The sequence below is a fragment of the Danio rerio genome, chromosome 13 (assembly GCF_049306965.1).
Source record: "Danio rerio strain Tuebingen ecotype United States chromosome 13, GRCz12tu, whole genome shotgun sequence".
NCBI lineage: Eukaryota > Metazoa > Chordata > Actinopteri > Cypriniformes > Danionidae > Danio > Danio rerio.
The window spans coordinates 10,176,496-10,202,104 of NC_133188.1; the positions used below are offsets into that span (position 1 = coordinate 10,176,496).

The following is a 25,609-nucleotide window of genomic DNA, read 5'->3' on the forward strand; positions in this document are numbered from 1 at the left end:
GACATAAACAGAAGCACATGGAGCGCAGCACATGGGGAAAGCACATGACACAAACACACAACCCTGACAATACAACGGTAGTTGAAAGGTGTTTTTCAAATTAATCAAAGCATTAGAAACAAGTGTGCCACATGCCTGCTTTTGAGTGAAGAGCTGCGTCCCAAATGGCACACTATGCACTCATGCACTATGTACTTATGCACTTACACACTCAATAGGATAGTATATGTAGGTAGTGTCATCCCAAATGGAGCACTAATGTTTTTTACTAAGCGGAAATTCAAACCGTTTCCCTGATGACGTTTGACGGTTGCCAAATCAGTGAAATAAACGACCGAATTATCAAATAATACCTGCCGTGAGTATAACCGCATTCACCATCGGGAGGCGCTATAATCACTCTCGTAGGAGAATTTTGCTTCACCATCCAAACTAAATAAAGTAATCCAACATGTGCGCCCGATAGCTTCACCCCTTCCGCCACATGAGTCCATTATTACACACTTTATTTTAGCGGCTGAATGAGTGCATCATTCGGGTAATTAAAGTGCACTTATTATTTTTAGGGTTTTCAGTGTGAACACACTACTTACACTATTTATACTACAAATTGGCGTAGAATAGTGCATAAGCGATTTGGGACGCAGCTCTAGTCTTGGCCGTTAGATCGCCCCCCGGGGGCTGGCTGCAGTACAAGTTATAAAGCCCGCCTCCTCCGTGTTAATGAATGAGGCATAAGCCTACATATATAAAAAAAAAATAATGAATTACACTTGCAATAAAATGTCCCGAAAGATGGTTTTGGTCATTTAAGGCACTGGTTTTCAGCTGATATAGGTGCAGATCTTCATTTTTGTAAACAGTATGTTCTTAGCCATTAATTTAATACTATGAAAACGGGACGTGTCATCATGATTGACCGTTGTGATTGACAGTTTCTCTAAACAGACCGTCAGAGCTTTGGGAGGAAATTGAAGTGTTATTATTTGATTTCTGTTATTTTACCTTGATAAAATTATTTCAGCAGTAAACTATACTTTCTGACCTGCGGGATCTATTGGATCACTGTTTATTCGGTAAAGTGAATGCGTTATTGGGCTTTATTATTAGTTTGGTGATACACATCTAGCCAAGACGGGGAAAATACAGCTGATCACTATCTAGTAGTAATTCTCTTTATGGGTCTAAAATAACAATTAAGAAAGTAAAACTAATGTTAGCCGATCTCCACATTGATCTCCTGTAATGTTATTTGAACTTGATTTACAGGTCGTCTAACATTTTGGGTTTCGTAATTTTATCATATATATCATATCATATGCCTATATTATATAGACATCAGTTGATGTATTAATACTGCTAAGTTTATTGTACAAATTATTTTATGTAGTGTAGGGTTGAGATGTGTAAATATCCTGTTGATATCTTTTAAACACAAGATTTTTCCCGCATGTCAAATAGCTGTCCATGATGTGTTTATTTTGGGTCCAATCTTGACTTAACTGCATGCTTTTATAATATTATAATATAATAAATCTAATTTCTTTTAGTGCATCACAGATCAACATAGAGCAAAAGGCATCAACTCATCCATCAACCTGCCAGACGATGTACTTCACTTTGTCCGTCGCCATCCACTCATGTACAGGCAGATTCTTCCTCAAGGACAGCGCCCTCTTCTGTTCAGGAGGAATGTAGACTACACTAAAATTGCTGTACACACAGTGACTGGTTTAGATGGGCAGATATACCATATACTCTTTATTGGAACAGGTAAGTTACAGTGACCTCTGTTTAACTTTTATCTATCAAACATCTGTTTTAAAAGTTTTTTTTGAGTGGAGCAGAATCATGAAGGTCAAATTAACAAATCTATTGATGATTTACGGAGTTTATACAGTCCCTGATTTAGATGCAAGTATGAACCAATGTGGCATAGTTATGAACAACTTCTGGCAAAAAATATTGTTTATTCCAAGTTTATTCCAAGAAATTGACACAGCTTGACAAAACAACTTTTAGTTTTAATTTAGATTGTTCACTTGGGCTGAAAAACACCTTCAAACTCCCGTTGGTCTGTGGGTCAGGGATGTTTCTAGGTGACACTTTATTGCATGATAAGTAAAATAAGATATATCAGGTCTTTCAGGCCAAAATTAATGCATGCAGTGAATATCTTTGCTTTCTGTAGCAAATATCATTTGACAAACAAGTATAAAACAAGTATATTCAATGTAATGTATTTTATTTGATTTTGATGTTCCTCCAGATGAAGGTTGGCTGCAGCGAGCAGTGAAGGTTGAAGATCATCTGCATATCATTGAAGAGCTCCAGCTGTTTGAGGAGCCCCAGCCTGTGGACAGTATAGTCATCTCTAAGAAACAGGTGAGAAATGAACCTCAAGTTCACTAAATCCATAATTTCAAAAGGTCTGCAAATTAAATTCTGTTTGAATTTACAGTTCTTCCAGAAAGTATTCATATCGCTTTATGTTTTACAAATTTTTTATGTTACAGCCTTTTTCCAAAATTGATTAAATTTATTTATTTCCTCAAAATTCTACACACAATACCACATAATGACAATGTGAAGAAATATTTTTTGAAATTGCTAATTTATTTAAAATAAAAAAACCTGAAAAATCACATGCACATACTGTACGTATACACAGATTTTACTCAGTACTATGTTGATGCACATTTGGCAGCAATTACAGGCTTATGTCTTTTTGAATATGATGCCACAAGTTTGACACACCTGTCTTTGGGAATTTTTTGCCCATTACTCTTTGCAGTACCTCTCACGCATCAGATTGAATAGGAAGCGACGGTGTACAGCCATCAGATCTCTCCAGAGATGTTCAATAGGATTTAGGTCTGGGCTCTGGCTGGGCCACTCAAGGAAATTCACTGAGTTGTTGTGAAGCCACTCCATTGATATTTTGGCGGTGTGGTTTGGGTCATTGTCCTGCTGGAAGATAAACCGTCGCCCCAGTGTGAGGTCAAGAGCACTCTGAAGCAGGTTTTCATTCAGGATGTCTCTGTACATTGCTGCATTCATCTTTCCCTCTATCCTGACTGGTCTTCCAGTTCCTGCTGCTGAAAAACATCCCCACAGCATGATGCTAACACCATGCTTCACTGTAGGTATGGTATTAGCCTGGTGATGAGCGGTGCCTGATTTTCTCCAAACGTAATGCCTGGCATTCACTCCAAAGACTTCAATTTTAGTCTCATCAGACCAAAGAATTTAGTTTCTTATGGTCTGAGAGTCCTTCAGATGCTTTTTGGCAAATTCCAGGTGGGGAGTGGCTTTCGTTTGGCCACTCTACCATACATGCCTGATTGGTGGATTGCTGCACAGATGATTGTCCTTCTGTAAGGTTCTCCTCTCTTCATAGAAGAATGCTGGAGCTCAAACAGAGTGACCATCGGGTTATTAATCACCTCCCTGACTAAGGCCCTTCTCCCCCGATCACAGCCAGCTCTAAGAAGAGTCCTGGTGATTCCAAACATCTTCCACCTTCAGATGATGGAGGCCACTGTGCTCATTGGAACGTTCAGAGCAGCAGAGATTTTTCTGTAACCTTCCCCAGTGCCTCGAAACAATTCCTTTGTCTTCATGCTTGGTTTGTGCTTTGACATGCACTGTCAACCCTGGGCCCTGTAAGAATCAGCTCTTTGGTTTTAATCATGTTTAAACTTTGGGGATTCAAATCAAAGATTTGAACATGATTCACATAGAATTATTTAAAGCTTACACTTAACTTAAGTAATTGTCCAGCAAATAGAACGTTTAGTGTAAAGCAATTCTGTATTATATTATTACGTGGCCAACAATAACAATATAAAAACAGTATCTAATTATTTAATGAGCAAGGTAGCAGTATCTGAAGCTGAGGCATTAACTTATAAAGCACACAACACACCAACACTGATCTTAAAACGAAACAAAAGTTTATTGCTACTCTATAACACAAAGTACTAATCTACGTAAAACAAACAAATGCACATACATACACACACGCACAAGCAGTTTGAGGAGAGTTTTGACTGAGTGGATTTAACTTCTAGCCTTTGCTAAGTTCTTAGCATTGCAACCTGAGAAAAACCATAAAAGCAGAGAATTTCGCTATTCTTTACTACTTAAACATAATTCACACCAGTGTCAGCAATGGATAGAAACCTTGTTTGTGCTACTTGCGTTCTGATGGAATTTTGGTTTCCTCAACTGGTCCAAAGGGAAATCCCGGCGAAGCTGATTGGTCAGCGTAGCAACTTCATTGACGTGCTGGAATTCCCTCGACGGTGAAGAGTGGTTTCCTTACTTTTAGGGAAGCTTGGAGTCGGTTGCTAGGGATACGGATGTTGGACAAGTCGGCGTTCGAAGTCCTTCCTGGGTTCCTGTAGTTATGATGAGTTTCAGAGTTTGGATGTGTTGACCCGATGGCTCGTTGTTGCACAAGCAGATCGGGGGTCAAGCCGGCAGCAAGTAAAGGTTGTGGTCTGCTCCGTGATGTAACGAGGCTTCCGGCGAGGCGATGTAACGGCCACGGCACGAGAAGAGCGACGTCCGGGCAGCGACGGCGGTGACGACTGGCAAAGATGACCGGCAAAAGACGACGATGAAATTCCTTTGTTCAAAGTTTTATAGGCTTTGGTAGAGGCTGGGTCTACACAATACTTGTCCAATTAGATAAGGTGCGGGGTGGAGTCACACCCCAATTCTGCCCTCTAGGAGGCCGGGTTGACACCTGGTGTGGGTACTGCTTTGATAGCATAGTGGTTAAAATAAAGTCTCATAACATGGACACTTTTCATAGTATGGTTTCTTCATATAAACCAATGCATTTGAACTGTTCCTAGCTTTTAATCAATACCAAACATGAAGTATTTCACAAACATTCTGTAGATTTCATTTGTCACTAAGGGCTTTTGCTCAATAACTATCCATAACAGTTTTGTTAAACACATGGAACATGTACACACAAAAACCTACAGAAACATAAAGCAAACGTAAATTACTCAAATAAACTGTTTTACTTAAATGTCCATTAAACTTTGGAAGCGTTTCTGATCGCTTCTGTGTCTGCCTGAGAATGTGTATTCCTTGCAGATGCCAAAGGACATGCGAACCAAAAGGTACTTCTCAAAAACCGGTTTGGTGGGTTTTTGATTGTAGAGCCTCTTATTGTTTTAAGGTGTAAAGTTAATTAACACGCAACTGTGATGTTGACTGGCTAGTCATCCTGTGGATTGCCTTTTGCTGGGTGCCTGTGGATTGCTTTGAAAATGAAATCAAAGCTCAGACATGTAGGCACCAACCAATCTTTTAAGAAAAATATAGTCTGTGACTTGTTCGGTTCTGGAACGATCCGTTGACTCCCTACAGCCCTTATATAAACAGGTGTATGCCTTTTCAAATCATGTCCAATAAACAGAATTGACCACAGGTGAACTCTAATAAAGCTGCTGAACCATCTCAAGAATAATCATTGGAAACAGACTGTATCTGAGCTCAATTTACAGCTTAATGGCAAAGGCCGTGAATACTGATGTATATGTGATTTTTCAGGTTTTTTATTTTTAATAAATTTGCAACAATAAAGAAATTAATACATTTAATCTATTTTGGAATAAGGCTGTAACATAAAAAAATGTGCAAAAAGTGAAGTGCTATGAATACTTTCCAGATGCACTGTATATGTGTGTGACAGCCCACAATGTATATCTTATAGCCCACTTGAATGTTTTTTGTCAGATGAGTGTGTATGTAGGTTCGCCCACCTCAGTGGTGCAGCTGCCCTTGTCCACTTGCACCAGATACTCCTCGTGCTTCGACTGCGTGATGGCACGTGATCCCTTCTGTGCCTGGGATGGACTGGAGTGTGTAGACATCACATCTCACAACAGCAGGTATGAATGGTAATAACCCCTGTTATTAAGGTTGCCATAGAATTAATATCTGAATGTTCAAGGCTGTGAAAATAAGTCTTCAGCACATGGATACAGCCATACCATGAACCTTAAACAACATTGTTTCCTCATTCTTGTATATGTAAATCCTGTAATTTGAGTACATTCTAAACTGAGTGTAAAATCCTGGTGAGAAACAATTATATTTTTCTTTTAGCTTGTATGTGGGACTCTTATTTTGAAAACGGAAGAGACAAGAAGTGTAAAAGGCAATCATAGGTAAAGTCTAGATAGGATTTTCGTTTTTGCAACACTGTACAACAATAATTATTATTTTTACATTACTGTGATGGTTGGGTTTTGGGTTGGGGTAGTTGTAGATGTTAATAAAATACAATATATTAGGTAATTTAATGAATAACATAAATAACAATCACTACTACTGTATTTTTGTGATGGTTAGGTTTAGGGTTGGGGTTTGACGTTAATAAAATACAATTAATGGGTAAATTAATATATTATATGAATAATTCTCATTAACTTCTAGCCGCAAACATATCTCATCTAGCAACAAACGCAATCATGTGTCTCATCTATTTTCAGAACGCAAAATTTATGATAAATGAATTATACATTTATTCATCGCCAACCCATAGAGGAATAAGGTGTGTTTAAATGTACTTTTTGTTAGTTAAGTTTAGTTTAGTTTTGTCAGTGTAAAAAACACTAGTACACAGCTGAATATAAGAATATAAGACTGATTACACTCGCTACCCCTGAGGATTGTCAGAGACTGATTGCGCACCCTACTTAAGCCACACATTCACCCTTTCAGTTTGCTGAGTCTTGTTTATCCTGTGATATCCTTGTTCTCCTGTTTAGCGCTTGCCTTCTGACCTCTTGCCTGTTTATACGACTACGATTCTGGACTGCCTGTACATACCCGTTAGCACCTGTATTGACCATTGCTTGCCTGACCACGATTAAACCTGCATATTGAATCTTACCTCCAGTTGTGTGTGTCACCCCTGACGTTACAGAGGACTCGGCCAACTGAGAGGGTGAATGTGTGGCTTAAGTAGGGTGTGCAATCAGTCTCTGACAATCCTCAGGTGTAGCGAGTGTAATCAGTCTAGATGAGTAAGCATGTGTGTCTGGGAAAAGTCATGTATGAATATGTAGTCCAGGAAAAGGCGGAAGTGTAGTCCATGGTTATTGTGTGGGAACCAGCGATCTATGGAGAACGATCGCTGGTTATCGTGACACCTTTATGGGAGTTTTTGGAGAATGTATCTTGAAAGACTTTTTATTTTGTTTTAATTTAATTTTTTTGTAATTTTATCCTTCAAAAAAAGACTTGAATTACTAGCCAATAGAAGATTGTATAATAGATGGCTAAATTATTGTATATGATGACATGAGACACCTATACTACTCTTTTGTCATTGTAAATCTTTAAATAAATGTAAAAAAAATAAAATAAAATTAATATATAAATAATCATAAAACTGGAGAATGTTTTAATTTAACTAAGCCACAGGCCTACTATTTAGATATCGGGGAGCAGTTTAACATATATAATAAATGTACTCTATGGCACCTTTAACATAGGTTTGAATGTGTCTCTCTTATGACTGCTTGTCTACAGATTTTGCCTTCAGATTTAACAAGAACACATGCTATGATTCAAACATGATGTTGATAATAATCTGTGTGTTTTTGTACCACACAATGAAGTTTGAATATTTTGTTTTGTGCACTTTCACAACATGTCCAAAAGGATCACGTTCGCTCAGTAGGTGGAGAGCTGGTGGTCTTTATGTTAGTTTGAATGCTTTTAACTGCATGATCGTTTACACCTCAATAGCAATCTTGTCAAATATCGCTATGAAATGCATTTTCTACACCCATTGGAAGTGGTCAAAAGTGGACAAGCTCAAAACCTTATAGAGCATTTACATCTATAGTACTATCATCTACTTGTGATTGGGTTGACATAAAAATAGCATTAATTTAAATGTAATCTAATATAAACGTACCAATTTTTCATACTTAACATTATTTTGTTATAACGCCTATAATTCACTTGTTGAATGTTTCATCATCATTGTCTATTTATTTTAAATAATTCATTTAAACAATTAGTTGTTAGTTATCATCCAAAACATCAAAATGATCACACTGTGAACAATGAGTCTAATATGGACAAACCAACATTAGGGCCATTTTTAAAAAATAAATGTAAATGACACTTTTTAACCCATTAGTTGGGTTGGGCCATATTTGACACAACAATAAGTTGCAACATTTTTCTAAAAATTTTTGGAGTGCAATTTTTCAGAAGGTAATACTGTTAATATAGTGTGTTCGTATGTCTTCTTTCTATCTGCAGAGCCAATCTGACTCAGGATATTCAGAATGGAAACCAGGGCTGTGATAAATCCACAGCAGATGGTATGAACTACATTTGTTGTAGGATTCAGGGTTGAGGTGATGATTCAGTGCTGTTTTAGTGTTATTTTTAGACTATTGTAGTATTTCATATCTTGGATTGGCTTTTTTTCAAGTTTTAGTCATCAAGGTCCTGTTTACACTAGTGCGTTTTAATTTTAAAACGGCGTTTTAGATCAAAAACGATCTGCGTCCACACTAGCGCTTCACCTAGCGTTTCTGAACATATCTCCGTCCACACTACGCCACCAAAAACGTATATCACGTGACCATTCGTGCACTCTGGACATGCGCGTTCTAGTATAAACAGGAGGCATGTGTCTCGCTCGGCATTTGGTTATTGTTAGTCAAAAACGCCGGTTGAACAATGAATGCGATGGCAAAGAAAGCATGAGAGGTATTTTTGTGGACAGACGCAGAGGTCGAGTTACTAAACGTAACAAATGAATAACTGCACAATGGCGCCTAAAACAGACAATAGTGCAAACAACGCTCCCATTTCTGTGTCCATGTTGTTGTTTACAGTGAAGGCTGGTCTGCTGTCTTCCGGTAGCGTTAAAGCCATGTGTTATAGTCATGTGATAGGGGATTAGGGGCTTGACGAATAACGGAAAGATACGCAATGAAACAAAAGCCCCAATCAGCTAGCGAATCTCAGCAGCCCCGCCTCCGTTTTCAGATGTCTCAGTTTTTCCTCGTCCACACTGAGACGGAGCAACAGCATTTCAGAATGAAAATGGCCTCTCCAGCGTTTCCAAAACGCTCCATTTTCGGCACTAGAAAACTCCGGCGTAGTGTGGACGGATGGCGTAACCGTAGCAAAACTTATTAGTGTAAACGGGGCCTAAGGTTATATGTTGAAATTTATAATTAGAATTGTCCAAAGAATCACCCTTACTGCGATGATATAAGCAAGCTAATTAACCCAGAATGACTCCACTGTCCCTGTAACTGATGTGAGCATGTCATTGCTCTGTCATAGATCAAGTGTTACACCGCTCTCGCTCTGTGATGGCTGGCGATGACGTTCTGCTTCAGTGTGAGCTCAGCTCCAATCTGGCAACCCCTGAGTGGACACTGAATGGAAATGAACTGAAAGGCTACGGACTGGACTCTGGTTTCCGTGTGGGCACTGACGGTCTTCTAGTCATCGAAGCCCAGCCTTACCAGAGTGGTGACTACTGCTGCTTTGCTATAGAGAACAGTGTCCGTGTTCCTGTGTTGATCTACAGCTTGACAGTTCGCCAAGAGCTTCCAGTGCCTCCTCCTGTAAAGCCAACACAACCACGCTTCACCACAGAAATCTATTGGACCAGTCAGTCTTCCCAAAGCGACTCCGAGGAAGACTTCGACCCCACCCCGATGTCTCCTCGCTTCGAGTTCCTGTCCGTGAGGAACATGGAGGCCATGTATCTATCCTTAATCACAATCCTAGGAGGCTTGTGTTTCGTTTTAACAGTCGTCCTGCTTTATGTGGGGTTCTGTTTGCAAGGGCGGAGGGGGAAATACTCGTTACGAGCTGAAAAGAAGCGAGGTGGCAATATGGAGCTCAAGACCATCTCCAGCCACTGCAACGGGAAATCCGACGCTCATGATGGCCTTCTGCAGATTGTCCCAGGTGAAGCGTCGACGTCCCCTACTAAAGATCTTCCTCCTGCTCCACCTCTTCCACCTCCTCCAGAATCGGAGTTCATCAACGGACTCTCCGCCACTTTACCCAGCGTTTTGCGCAAGATGAATGGCAACAGCTATGTATTACTGAGACAGACAGATGGAGACACCACGTCTCCGCTCTATTACTCCTTCACAGAGGAGCTCAACAGGATCCTGGAGAAGAGGAAGCACACGCAGCTGTGTAGTAAACCTGATGAAAGCTCAGTGTGAAACTGTGTTTGAACTACTGGTGTCCTCTGAAGTGTTCAAGGGCAGTGCAAAGTCATTGCCCAATTTCCCTTTTTTACCCAGACTAACTTTAACAGGATGCTATTGAATAGCTGCAACTGCTTTTATTGGAAAATGGCTCTAAAAGGGGCAGACTGGCTCTCCGTTGACATTTCAAATGTTGCATTTTTGAGTAAGGAAAACTCTCCGGTCACAAAATAGCAAAGAACAAACACATAAGATGGAAATTCTACCTCAGGAATATATATTGCGCAGCTCTTTGCTTGTTTCTGCTAACATTTGTGTTGGAGTTGTACAGTCAGTGACAGTGTGAGCCCATTTTAGGAAATCAATTAAAAGATTCCGTTATGGACTTTTAATGGGCATACCGACAAGGATATTAAAGACTAGTTGCTAATGGAAGACTGAGGTTTACTTGCACAGGTCCTACTAGCTGCCCTCTGTTACATGAAAAAGCAACAAAATGAATTCAGATTGAGCACCTGGATGGACCAATTTGTGTAAAAATCTAGTGCTGTGGGGCACTGAATGTCTTCACTTACATTCTATATTTTAATGTGACCCTGGACGACAGAAACCAGTCATAAGAGTCATTTTTTTGTAAATCCAGGTTTATACATCATCTGAAAGCCAAATAATTGAACTTTATTCATTTCATTCTTGTATAGTTTTTAGGGTAGGACAGTATTTGGCTGAGATACAGCTATTTGGAATCTTTGGGAATCAACTATTTGGAAGTTTTAGGGTTTTTAAAAAAATAATACTGTGAAAATTGCATTTAAATATGTCCAAGTTAAGTTAGCAATGCATATTACTAAATAAAAAAATATGTTTTGATATATTTACATGTTAAAATTTACAAAATTACTTCATGGAATACGATTTTTACTTAATGGCCCTGTTTCAGAAAGGAGGTTAAGTGAAAACTCAGATTATGTTAACCCTAAAATGAGAGAAACTCTAGGTTTTCCATTTCAAAATGGTAGGTTTGTCAAATTTGAGAAAGCAGGGTAAGTCAAGCCTGTTTCTGAAAGAGCGGTAACTTTAACTCAGAGTTAGTTACAGTGGTAAACCCAACCTGGTCAGGAGCAGGTTATTATTCTCTAAACTCGTAGATTCTTTGGGTCTCCTCCCCTTTTTTAAAAATGAAGCGGTATTTCTCGCCATAGCCTTACGCTTCTACTCACCTATTGTTAAGCTCGTTTTGGAGATGCGCATAAAAAATCAGTTGATGAAAACGGCAAGATGCACAGAACTTCTATAAATACGCATAAAAACATGCGCATAACTGTGTAGGATAAACTTCTTATTTGATAAGAAAAGTCTCACATGAAACTTCGATGGAAACACTTTTACAGAACAAATTCCAGTATGTGTATTAAAAAAAGTTTGTTATAAGGGATCCTATGATGAAGAAAATGTGTGTTAAAGGATAAACCAGCAGGCTGACCACTCTGTAAAACATCTGAAATGTTGTTTTGGTCATTCTAAAATGCCTCAACCGTTTCAGTATTAGTGTTAGTATATTAATATTATTTGCCTCCAGAGCATCTGGAGCTTGTCAAGAGCATCTGTTCTCTGCATCTCACACTTTCAAACGCCTCAACGCGTTCATCGTGTGTCCGCATTGTCCTCTGAGGTGAAAGTCATTTAATAAATAAAGAAAAGATTCACGCAGCTTCTTCTGCCGCAGTAAATTCTGTTTTTACTGTTGATATTTGGAGCCAGTTAATCAGGAAGTGACCATTTTGTTGACTCGTTGGCGCTGCTTTATTCACACATCTTTTATGTGATATTCCAGGTTTGCGCATAAAGTTAATTAGCATTTTTGGATGGAATCATAGCTATTACCTACATTTCAATCACACAAAGAACAAAGTCACGAGAATGGCTTGTCCTTTTTTAATAATTAATTAGCTTAAATTCACTGATCTCCGACAGGGATATATACTGTTACTACATTAATGGGATTATTACTCGTTCTATTTTTTTTTTAGTACTGCTTACATTCTAAATGTCATATCAACCTGTGCCACTTGATCAATAATAAAGGCAGACACACACGAGTGCACTTATACATCTGTCAAAAACTCAACTTTAAAAAATTGTATCTTAATCTGATCAACGTGTGTAAAAGTGGAACCTTAAATTAAACATTTCTACAGAACATTGAGTGAAGGTTATCTGCATTTTTGTTTTGTCAAATTTGTTGTAGAAACTATGCAGTAGCCTATTTTATGTAATTTAATGCAATTACATCTGAAATAACTTCAAAATACAGCCAATTCCCTACTTTTAGAAGTAAAAATTTAATAAACGTCACATATTACATTACTCATTTTATTATACTTAAATAATTAAATACTTTAAATGTAAGCTTGCACATTTACTTGAGCAGCTATTTTCCCACGCTAACTGTGTCTGTTTCACTGATGCAGCGATGTTGCTTTCTTAAATATATGATCATATTTGCTATAACACTGCATAAGCAGATCGAGTTCAGCTGGAAAAAGAAGTGCTGCCCTCTTTTTTTTAGATATTGCCATGGTCACTCGTATTATCTGCGATCCATTGGTAATGCCTTTTTTATAGTTGCGGTGTGCGCACATAACTCTTGAGTTAGTCTCCTCAAAGTTGATAGACCCAACTCAGATCAGCTATTCTGAAACCGAAAACTCTGAGATTTTAATCTCTCTAAGTCAATTTTGAGTTCAAGTTTAAACTCCAAGTTGGTTGAACCTCCTTACTGAAACAGGCTTAATATTCTATAGATTTTATTATAAAATAAAAAGTATTTATTGAGAATTATGACACATACAGTGTATTGTTGGCTATTCCCAAAAACAAACCCTTGCAGCATAAGACTGGTTTAGTGGTTCAGGGTTACATACTGTATATTCTAATTTATGTCAACACTGACCATATCAATAACCATGTGTAGTAATAATAATCAAAATACAAAACAGCAGGGATAACATGCTTTGAAAACAGAACAGAAATGCACTTGATGGTACTAATATTGAAAATTACTATTACTAGTTTCACAGACTTTGGAACCCAGGATGATGACAGACAGTATTAACCACTAAGAAGCACTTTATGCACTGGTAGCATTTTTTTTTTTCTGTGAGGTGCTGCTTATTCTGACAGATCTAGAAGGGAATGGATTGGATGTTGAAGAGAGGATGATACTATAAGGACAGATATGATCAAACTGTGTTGTACTTTAAATTCAAAATGCTCGAAAGGGAAGGTTGCAGAATTTATAGCCAAGAGATGGACCATGAACTATGCCCTAAGACTGAAACTTCAGATGGTGTCTTGGTTTATACTTCTGAGTCAAGTGACCGGCGTAAAGGCTGATTTATACTTCTGCGTCAAATGCACGCGTATGCTACGGTGCAGCCTACGCGTCAACGCATAGCCCTATGCCGTGGCCGTCGGCGTCGCTGACGTGCACTTCTCAAAAAATGTGACTACACGTCACAACGACGCGTAGCGCAAGCTCTGTGATTGGTCGGCATGGTAGCGCTGACGAGTCAGGGCGGGACCGAGAGCCGCGCAATCAGCGCGAGCCTGATAGAGCGATTGTTTACAAGTGTGGAGCCCCGTGAAGAAGCTACGGATGGAAAGTTTTGTTTTGTGTTTACCTCATAGTTAAAGTTGTTGCACATCCGCCGGTTCCTGCCTCAAAATAAGCGAGTTTGAGCCACTTGTATGTCCCGGAAGCGTTCAGAAAGAACAAAACAGCAGCGAAGAAACTCGACACAGGAACATTAACACCTCACTGCCAACTAGCGTTTTGGAAGTGTTAATGCAGACCAACAGAGACAGCGCGTAGAAGTATAAATGCACAGCTACGCGCGTTGCATGCGCCATGGGTTAAACCTGGTTTATACTTCTGCGTCAAGTGACCGGCTTAACCAACGGCGCATGCAACGCGCGTAGCTGTGCTGTTTAGTTTTTTCTGAATGCTTCCTGAATGTACAAGTGGCTCAAACTCGCTCATTTTGAGGCAGGAACCAATGGACGTGCAACAACTTTAACCATGAAGTAAACACAAAACAAAACTTTCCATCCATAGCTTCTTCACGGGACTCCACACTTGTAAACAATCGCATTATCGGGCTCGCGCCATTTGCACGGCTCTCGGTCCCGCCCTAACTCGTCAGCGCTACCAAGCCGACCAATCACAGAGCTTATGCTACGCATCGGTGCGACGTGTAGTTACATATTTTGAGAGGTGCACTTCAGCGACGCCGACGGCCATGGCGTAGGGCTATACGTCAACGCGTAGGCTGCGCCATAGCATACGCGTGCGCTTGACGCAGAAGTTTAAATCAGACAACATGCCCAAGAATTGACATGATTCCTCCTTCAGCAGACTTTAGAGTCATTGGCTGCTGAATAGGAAAAGCTGATGTTGAACTTAGTTTGACATGACCAAATATTACTTTTACAGTTAATATTAAAGGAGCTTAGTGAATCGTTGCAACGTAGTGAACTTGGGCTTCTTCTGGCAGTACATAAAGTAAGTGGGGACATGATGAACAATGAGTATTGTAACATGGTGATATTAGGGGGTTTAATTATCCCTTTACTTCCAGTAAGTCCATTAAGCCGTTGTGTAAATGTTCGTCCTGGAACAGGTCCAACTTCAGACTGCCTACACTTGCGTGCAAAAGCTTTTTGGCGTATCTCCCGCTACTTAAGGCGAGCGAAGCACCTGGTTCTGTCTGTTTAGATCAGAATATGCAGATTGCAGTGGAGCCGAGTGGGGAACATTAAGGCCACATGTTCAGAACAGAGCTGAGATGAGTCCTGCTGATAGTGTAGTCTGCTTTCTCCCTTAAACTTTGTTCGCATTCATTGTTTTTGTCTTGTTGAATGCTTCTGGATTGTTTGGTAGAGTACATCATGCTTAGATTTTACCCGGCAAAAAGTAAAGTTCTTCACATTAAATTCAATCAACATGCTTTCATGAACAAGGTCTACTTTTATAATGTAATATTGTTACAAGCTGTTCACACATTGACAATAAAAAGTAATTCATGACAAATGATGAACATTCTCACATACATCAGCTTTAAAGGGAAGTTCACCTCGAATTTAAAATAAATATAGAGGGTTCAAGCGCTCATGCTGCTTATGAAGTCAGATTTTTTTTATTTAGGAAGTCTGTAACTACTTTATCAACAAGGAAAATATCATTCTAGTCAGTTGCAGTGAATTCATTTAATTGACAAACACCATGAGTCACCTTTATAATAGTTATAGTACTGTACCACCTATAGACAGATCACATTATAATTGTACAAACTTTTCTGCAATGATATTGTGCATGTGCATGGCAGATTTCATTAAGATCAACCATTCATTTGTGAATTACAGGCTTTTTGGTATATTTAGCAGCACCCATTTTGTAGTGACTATATTAAAGCTTTCCAAAGCCAAAAGTTCAACTTAAAGTATTGATCAAGATCAGGAATCACCAAACTTGTTCCTGGAGGTCCGGTGTTCTGCAAATTTTAGCTCCAACCCTAATCGAACACACCTGAACAAGCTAATCAAGGACTTACTAGGTATACTTGAAACACCCAGGCAGGTGTGTTGAGGCAAGTTGGAGCTAAACCCTGCAGGGCACCGGACCTCCAGGAACGAGATTGGTGATCCCAATAGACAGTACAGAGATCACCACAACTGTTTTGTTGAGGTTGACCTAAAAACATACAGGACTAGTTTACAGTAGAAGGTTTTTTAAATAATGGTCGCTTTGTAATGAATGGTAATTGACCGGTGTGCTTCTAGAGCCAAAAGCTGCGTCCCAAATCGCATACTTATGCACTATTCTATGCCATTTTGTAGTATAAATAGTGTAAGTAGTGTGTTCACACTGAAAACTCTAAAAATAATAAGTGCACTTTAATTACCCGGATGATGCACTCATTCAGCCGCTAAAATGAAGTGTGTAATGATGGACACTTCACGCACTCAAAGGCCGCTGGTTTGCTCACGTAGTGGAAGGGGCGGAGATATCGGACGCACATGTTGAATAACTTTATTTATTTTGGATGGTGGAAGCAAAATTCTCCTACGAGAGGGATTATAGCGCCTCCCGATGGTGAATGCGGCAAAACTCACGGCAGGTATTATTTGATAAATTGGTCGCTTATTTCACTGATTTAGCAACCGTCAAATGTCATCAAGGAAACGGTTTGAATTTTTGCTTAGTAAAAAACAGTGTGCCCTTTGGGACGACACTACATACATGTACTATTCTGTTGAGTGTGTAAGTGCATAAGTACATAGTGCATGAGTGCATAGTGTATAGTGTGCCATTTGGGACGCAGCTAAAGTGTTCACAATTAGCAGATCTATTAAAGCACTGCACAACTGACAAGGTGTAAAACTCTATAGTGCACAGCAAATTCCTCTGAGTAAAATATACTCAGTTTAGATAGTATTTGGTCCCTCTCTAAATTGAGCTGATGTTATTCAAGTTAATGAGACACTGAAAGGATTAATTGGGTGATGATTGAGTACTGATGATGAACATCTGCTGTTAATAAGCAGAAACACAGAAGAGAAACACAACGCTACAACTGACTTCAGTCACAGCCTTAGCTGAAATCAGCTGAAATATAACACATTGAATCTCTTAAAATTTTAGCAGAGGATGATTAAGCAACTCCACAAACAACAGCTTTACTTTTTACCAACCTGCTTGCCCTTATTTAAAGAGGGACCAAATATTCTTTGAACTGAGTCAATTTTACTCAGAGGATTTTGCTGTGCAAAGGGCTAATTTCTTTCAAATTTCTCACAGACCTCTAGGAGCCTAAGTCGAACATGCCCACACTTTCCTTTGGACTATACTCTTTTAACTCTGCCTAATAAATATGCTGGAACTTGATTGGTGTCTGTATCTTTTGAAAAGTATCAAAGCCCTCACAGACGTTGGTGCTGCCTTGGACAAGGTCTCTGCATGCCGATTTTCAAGTCAGTATTTATTCATTCATTCATTCAACTTAGTTTCTTATTTATGAGGGGTCGCCACAGCGGAATGAACCGCCAACTATTCCAGCATATGTTTTACGCAGCGGATGACCTTCCGGCCACAATCTAATACTGGTAAACACCCATACACTCTCACATTTACACACACATACTGTACACTACGGGCAATTTTTGTTTACTCAATTCACCTATAGCACACGTCTTTGTACTGTGGGGGAAGCCGGATCACCCAGAGGAAACCCACGTGAACATGGAGAGAACATGCAAACTCCACACAGAAATGTCAACTGGCCGAGTTGGGACTCAAACAAGCAACCTTCTTGCTGTGGGGTGATAGTGCTAACCACTGAGCCACAGTGCCACCCTCAAATCAGTATGCTTTTTTATGTTGTTGTTTACATTTTTTTTTTTTTTTTTTGCATTATAGTAAAACCACACTATTTTTCACAGTGATTTCAGCACAAGCTCATAGATACATATATTGTGATGACTGGTGATGATACTGTACCTCATTTCATTTAATAGTTGTGGAGATTTTTGTAAAAGTGGCCACTTCCTACTTTTGGCCATACTGTAGGAAACCTGAATTAAAATGTCTACTTGTATTGATAACTTTTAATATTCAGACTCCAAAGTATCTGACTATGCCACTTTATTTCTGATTTGGTGAAAACCCTAACATTAGTTCACAAAACAAGCAGGGCTTAAGTCATGTATTCCAATTATAACTTACAACTTGAGTCTCGAGCAAGTGGTTTAGAAGTTATGAGCGACTCTGTTTTTTTTTTTTGTTGTTGTTTTTTTTTATAAATAATAATAAATTATTTAAAAATTATAATAAAAAATAAATAGATAAAAAAACAACAATAGTGCAATCTTATATACAGGAAAAAACAAGTCTACAATGTGCTGACCAGAGATAGTTTCCCGTAAAAGCTGGGCAATGGGGGTGGAGACTCAATCAGAAGGAGCAGGGTCAGGCTGAAGAGTTTGGACAATTTAGTAAAAATAGTGTTAGGTCGGTGAAGAGAGTACCTACCTTTTTTTTTTATTTCATAAAATAAAGAACATTTCTAATCCAACAAGTGTGAGAAGGAGGGTGAGGGCTCTTCCAGTTGAGAAGAATTAATCGCCTAGCCAGAAAGGTTAAGAAGGCTACAAAGGCTACAAAATGAGAGGGTAAAGTGTGGTTGGGTAGAAGAACTCCAAATAAACCAATAATTAGACATGGTGGAAAATCAACAGTGGTAATAGCTGATAGCAAGAGGAATATTTGTCTCCAAAAAGAAAGCAGGGAAGGACAGGACCAAAACATATGAAATAAAGTAGCTGAACCAGAATGACACCTGCCGCACTCAGGGTTAATAGACGGGTTGATGCGAGCTAGCCTGCTTTTGGACCAATGAGCTTTATGCACTACCTTGTATTAGCCTGTGACGTGCACAGATTGAGGAAGAGTTAACCATGTTCAAGTCCATTTTCCATGTCTTCTCGGCAATGTCAATTCCAATGTCTTGAGACCAGATGGTCCGTAAGTTATCAGAAGAAAATTTCAGATTAACAATTATATTAAATAATTTAGAAATTTAACCTTTAGCACCGGGGTCTATGCCCAGTATGGTGTCTACATCTGAACACTTTTGCTTACAAAATCTCGAATTTGTGTCTAAAAATCTAAATATTTGATTTAGGGACATTAAATTGAAAGGCCAACTAACAAAAAAAAAAGGCAAAAACACCATCAATGTAAAGATCACCAAAAGAAGCCAATCCAGAATCACTCCATGAGGCATAAGCACTGTCTAAGATAGAAGGGTAAAACAGGATTGGAGTGTATGAGCGACTCTGTTTTGACCACTGTAGCGCCACTATCAAGTCAAACAAAGTGAGCTAGTAGATGGGAAGAGTACTACCTTCTGACAAAGTTATACATCTCTTCAACTTATGGTTTTGTCTGCCTGATCACTTTTAGAAGAATAGTGTCCTACTCAGACCTGCAGGTTCTTTACGATGGACATCCAGTGTTCTCCATCCTCCAGCACCTACACTCTCAGAAATAAAGGTACGATCTGTCACTGCGGTGGTACCTTTTCAAAAGGTACAAATTTGTACCCAAAAGTTCCATATTAATACCTTAAGGGAATATATTAGTACCTAAAAAGAACAAAAGTGTTCCTCTTAAAATGTTTAGGTAATTCATTCATTCATTTTCTTGTCAGCTTAGTCCCTTTATTAATCTGGGGTCACCACAGCGGAATGAACCGCCAACTTATCCAGCAAGTTTTTACGCAGCAGATACCCTTCTAGCCGCAACCCATCTCTGGGAAACATTCACAGACACATTCACACACACACACTCATACACTACGGACAATTTAGCCTACACAATTCACCTGTATACCGCATGTCTTTGGACTGTGGAACGGGAAACTGGAGCACCCGGAAGAAACCCAAGCGAAGGCAGGGAGAACATGCAAACTCCACACAGAAACGCCAACTGAGCCAAGGTTCAAACCAGCGACCCAATGAGCTTTTTGGTGTGAGGCGACAGCACTACCTACTGCGCCACTGCCTCGCCCTTGTTTAGGTAATGCTATAGAATTTTAAGGTACCAATATGGACCCTTTATGTACAAATGTGTGCCTTTTGAAAAGGTACCACCCCAGTGACAGCTCTTGCACCTTTATTTCTGAGAGTGTAGACTGCAGCTCTGCACAAGAAGTTTGGCCAGAGTAGAAAGGGTCATGCCCTACTGAGCTTGGTTTCTCTCAAGGTTTTCTCCCTTCACTTTTGTCAATTAGCGAAACTGTCCCCACTAGCTTGCTTGGTTTGGGACTTGCACATCCATGGATTTGATTTTCTGTGTTTGACCTTTCAGCTGTGAAATTTGAACCACACTGAACTGAACTTCAACTCTGAAAACTGGACAGATGCAGTTTCAATTTACCAGGACTTCTATGTTAAAAAGCACCTATTTTGCAATATAAAAGGTCATATTTTGGTTTTGCGGGTCTCCAACAGCAGGTTGATATGCATGCAACGTCAAAAAACTCTTTCATTGTCTTATAATATGCAATTATTTTTAACTAATTATTCCAGCGACTCCCATATGATTCATTCAGTGTTTCATTTGTTCCCAAATCCCTCCTTACAGAAAAGCTTTTCTGTGCTAATTGGTCCGATGACCCAGTCTGTTGTGATTGGTCAACGGGGTTTAGCGCAAGACAGAGGCTGCGTCCGAAGCCGCATACTTCCATACTATATAGGACGCTAAAATCAGTATGCGAGCCGAGTAGTATGTCCGAATTCATAGAATTCGAAAATCAGTATGCGAGAAGTACCTGGATGACTTACTACTTCCGGCGAGATTCTGGAGTGCGCATCGCATGCATGCTGCGCTATCCCATGATGCCCCGCGAGCGAATTCATGAATGGGAGTAAGGTATGTCACGTGACAATGACAAAATGGCGGATGTAGTAAGTCCGAATTCCATTCATACTTTTCACGTTCATACTGTATAGAACGTACTTTTCTTACGGCCGAGTAGTACGTTTAAATTCAAATGCAGTACCTACTGAGTAGTAGGCGGTTTCGGACACAGCCAAAGAGAAATGTCAACCACGGCTATGAAGTAGCAGAGTGAGTTTTCAATGCAGGAATGCAATAAAGCAATGCAGTTAGACACCAGCATATTACTCTACTTTTAACCCTAACTCCAAGAAATAACAACGACACACATTCAGTATTAAACCACAATATTTGAACTATTTTGAAAATTGGCTGCATCACGCGTGTGAGGAAGGCTTATGGTGGCCATAGCAAAGACAAATGGCAGAGGATTGCGAGTACAGAAACACATTTCAATCAGTAAAGGAAGAAGCGTCACGTTTTCAACATGGTTTTGGATGCGGTACAAGCACTGATCTATAACAGACACGTGATTAAAAGCCACGCTGAGCAATTACAAGTTACTACACATAATTAAACACATATTTTATAAACTACACAAAACGAGGTAACAACTTTAATTACACGTACATGTTATGATAATCTGTAACTGTTACTGACAAAGTCCCTGTCAAAGTCTGACAAAGTCCCATACATTACAATCTCTGCTGCTTCTTCCTTTAATAGCAAACAGCTGACGAATCCTATGTTGCAGACTAGGTTATTGCAAAAAAAAAATGTGAAAAATGACAGGAACAAACACAGCACTAGGTTGGCTATACTGTGGTGTTGTTGTGAAAATGAACTTTAACATTTATTCCCCGCAGCCAAATCTCAATCTGTCAGTGATCACAATCTTCGTGTCATGATCAGTCCTGTGATCCCCTGCGCTCTGCTAGTGTCTGAAGGAAAAGGCGCTTTCACATTTACTAGATCTGGAAGTAAATATTTGGTGATGTAGTGACGTTGACGCGTTCAAGCAAAAGATCCTAACCCAACTCAATTCATTTATTCGACTCTAAGTCGCCTATTTTAAAGAATCAATTATTTTGATTCATGATGCACTTTCAGATTTAATCCTCAGCTGGATGTTTTCATTCACTTGGTGTTGTGTTACACACAATATTGAAAGCTCATTTTCAAAAACCCATTATAGGGACTCTTTAAGCTGCTTTGACACAATATACATTGTAAGAGCGCTATAGAAATAAAGATGAATTCAAGTGAATTAAGACTTTGCTAATATTTACAATAGTTTATCAGTGCTACACTTAGTGATGACAACCCCTATTGATGTATTTTTTTACCTTCATGATATTCAGTGTTGGGGAGTAAGCAGTTGCATGTAACGGCGTTGTGTAATTTAATTACAAAATAAAAGTAACCGTCATTCGTTACAGTTACTGAGAAAAAATGTGTAATTAAATTACAGTTGCTTATGAAAATGTTAAAGATTTCAAATGGGGTTACATCTGAAAATTTTCTTTAAAAATGTGGGATTTGCTGAATAATATTATCTGTTGCTCTGCCTGTTTTTAATATGCATGATGCCTTTTGCTAAGGATATTTATGAAAGCGGTGCTATAGGGTATATGTCAAAGCATGCTAATAGGACTTTTAATTTGCGCTTCCGGCGAACTGTGTGCAATGCAAAAACCGGCTCGTTTAAGGTCAGTTTTCTTTAAAAATCAGCGATCTCCACTGGCTGAGTGATATCCGATATAAAGTGGGTCTCAGATTGTACAAGAAGCACTGCATTAAATTACATTTTCCCCTGCCTTGTCTTTGTAATATGAGCATTTATTTTTCCCTGGTACATTCAATGGAGCTTCTGCGCTAGCCTGCCGATACCCTATTCTGCCATAACTAAATTTCTCAGTAGCGTCGCTACTTAGCTTTAATCAAATAGCTTTTCACTAGCGAAGCAATTTATTTTGTCAAGTAGCGCAGTAACGTCCACACAAGCTACATTTACCGATCGCAGATCATTAAGTGATGGCACTGGCATTTACAGAGGTGAGGCCGGTGTCTAGCTGATGAAAATATGAGCTGCGTTACAAATCGTATACTCATGCACTATTCTATGCCATTTTGTAGTATAAATACTGTAAGTAGTGTGTTCACACTGAAAACTCTAAAAATAATAAGTGCACTTTAATTACCCGGATGGTGCTCTCATTCAGCCGGTAAAATTAAGTGTGTAATGATGGACACTTCACGCACTCAACGGCCGCTGCTTTGCTAACATAGCGGAAGAGGCAGATCTTTCGGGCGCACATGTTGGATTACTTTATTTATTTTGGATTGACAAAGCAAAACTACGAAAGTCATTATAGCGCCTCCCGATGGTGAATGCGGTTATACTCATGGCAGGTATAATTTGATATTCTAGTCATTTATTTCACTAATTTGGCAACCGTTAAACGTCATCAGAGTAACGGGTTGAATTTCCGCTTGGTAAAAAACATTAGTGCTCCATTTGGGACGACACTACATACATGTACTATGCTGTTGAGTGTGTAAGTGCATAAGTATAGTGCATGAGTGCATAGTGTATAGTGTGCCATTTGGGACGCAGCTCATATGATGGCGAGAATGAAGACTCCTTCTTCTACCTGTTTTTCATTGGTCGTTGACAACAAACAGCATATTATTTACAGTAAATAACTGAACAATTCTGCCTCATTCTACCTCATTGACAGTTTTGTTAATCATTAAGATATGATTGACTAGGATTAAAGTTGCTTCAATTCAAAACTAAAAATTGCAAAAATAGCTTAGATCAGTGGTTCTCAAATTTTTTTCATCAAGTACCACCTCAGAAAAAAACTGTCTCTCCAAGTACCACCAAAATTAGCAGTATTGAAATACAGTAGCGTAGTAGGCCCAGTAAAGCAACTACAACTCTGCAAAGTTAAAAAACGTTGCAGATTACCTCGGATATATAGGCTATATGTCATATATAGCAGATTATATAGATAATTTTTGATAAATTTTGAAATGTGTATAGCATGTACTAGGCATATTTCATTCCTCCGTGTACCACTAGAAGGAAGCCTGTGTACCACTAGTGGTACACGTACCACAGTTTGAGAACCACTGGCTTAGATGTATTTTTTATTGCAAAATACAATACAAAACAATTTTTTTTGGGTCAAAAAAATCACCCTGCACAACTAAATAAAACTTTGATTTTGTAACAACAGTAAACTAGTTTGTTGTTATAAGGTCTGGTTTTGTGGTGGCTGCACTTTAAAATTTAATTAATATAATCTTAATTCAAGTGATGAAAGATTTTGAAGTTCTAACAGTAAACAGAGCTACTGTAAGGTATAAATGCTTGAAACTGATTTAGTTGAAAATATCTATCAGAAACTTAAAAGTAATCAAAAAGTAATCAGATGTAATCAGTTACTTTACTTTTAATCGAAAAAAACTTGTATTAAAAGTAATCGAAAAGGTACACCATTTACTACATTTTAAATAGGGTCATTTGTAATTCGGAATCTATTACATTTCCAAAGTAACCTCCCCAACACTGATGATATTGCAGATTTGTATGTTGTTATTTTTAAATGGAATATAAAATAGTATCTTCTAGACAATGACTTAAACATTTCATATAACAAAAAATTCTTTGAAGCCAGATTTCCAAATATATTGCCTTTGAATCTAAAACAACATTTGTGCAAGCAGACATCACATGATGAATGTAGCACACAAGTCATAGGAACAAAATTTATTATATCTTTATGGAGCTTTGTCATTTCTGGAGCTTGACAGATTGCGTTCCCTGACATCAATCTTTCAATTTTCCCCCTCCATCATCTCCTTTTTGAATCCTCCACCGACCACCGTTTTTATTTCCGTTTGACAAATGGCTTTCATGTCCATGCATACACCTCCATCAAAGGCTCTAATGAGCGCTGAATAGATCTGCATACACGCCTGACCTCCACTCTCCCAGAGGGTCACAGTCTGTGATTAGATGCGGCTCATATGGCCTGTGCCTGCAATGTTTACATCCCGTGAGTTTTATATTCCAGTGAGGGTGCTTCTGTGGATTCCTCTAACATGCCAGGACAGGTTTGTGGATGAGAAATATCTTGACTGCTACCCGCATTCAAAGTGAATTTAAAGTGTGTACTAGAAAGAACGAGGCGGACAGGGAAAGATCAAAAGAGAGTCTGGAGAATGCAGTCAGATAGATTGGGAAATGGCCATTAAGTCTTTTAGTCTCATTTAGGGTGACTAAACAGAGCACTTAGCAGTGCCTGTATCTGCTTTCAGATTCAAAAATGGCATAATAAAGTTGCTAAAATGCCATTGGTTCTCCTGGGGGTTGTAGCTGAACATGATGTTGAATTCTGGGCATGAGCAATATTGGTCTCGCATGGCTTCCACACAAATATGGTGTGCTTAATGATTAGAGCTACATAATGATTTTTTATTTTTTTTATTTTATGTATTTATTATGAATAACATCAATTTGAAATGACATCGGGAAGCGAGAATAAAAACAGAATTTCTGTGAAAACCATCCTACACTCTAAGAAATAAAGGTACACCAGCTGTTACTGGGGTTTTACCTTTTCAAAAGGTACATGTTTGTACTTAAAGGGTACATATTACTACCTCAAAAGTATATACAGTATTAGTATCTAAAATTTTTAAGAGGAACACTTGTGTACTTTTTATGTACTAATTGAGGTATTAATAAGGACTTTTAAGGTACAAATTTGTAGGGTACCACCCCAGTGACAGCTCAGTGTAGAGCCCTTAAGTTTTTAACAAACAATGACAAATATTTCTTTTTTTTTTCTCCTCTGCAAATACTGACAAACATCATAATTATATTAGCTGCGTTCATAGCTGG

General features: G+C 38.8%; 1 protein-coding gene across 3 annotated transcripts in view; it reads left to right on the forward strand.

Moving 5' to 3' along the window:
* Positions 1-17,179, forward strand: part of sema4ga (sema domain, immunoglobulin domain (Ig), transmembrane domain (TM) and short cytoplasmic domain, (semaphorin) 4Ga) — a 109,655-nt gene extending 92,476 nt beyond the window's left edge. The window contains exons 11-16 of one of the 3 annotated variants that reach the window (XM_073920699.1): positions 1,551-1,773; positions 2,270-2,385; positions 5,761-5,915; positions 8,308-8,369; positions 9,349-13,611; positions 14,566-17,179. In XM_073920699.1, the coding sequence (XP_073776800.1) occupies positions 1,551-1,773; positions 2,270-2,385; positions 5,761-5,915; positions 8,308-8,369; positions 9,349-10,250 (1,458 nt within the window). In that variant the 3' untranslated portion in view covers positions 10,251-13,611; positions 14,566-17,179. Of the gene's footprint in view, positions 1-1,550; positions 1,774-2,269; positions 2,386-5,760; positions 5,916-6,132; positions 6,226-8,307; positions 8,370-9,348; positions 13,645-14,565 lie in introns of those variants that run through there. The other 2 variants (XM_073920700.1, XM_073920701.1) reach the window with 2 other exon arrangements.
* Positions 17,180-25,609: the final 8,430 nt, after the last annotated feature.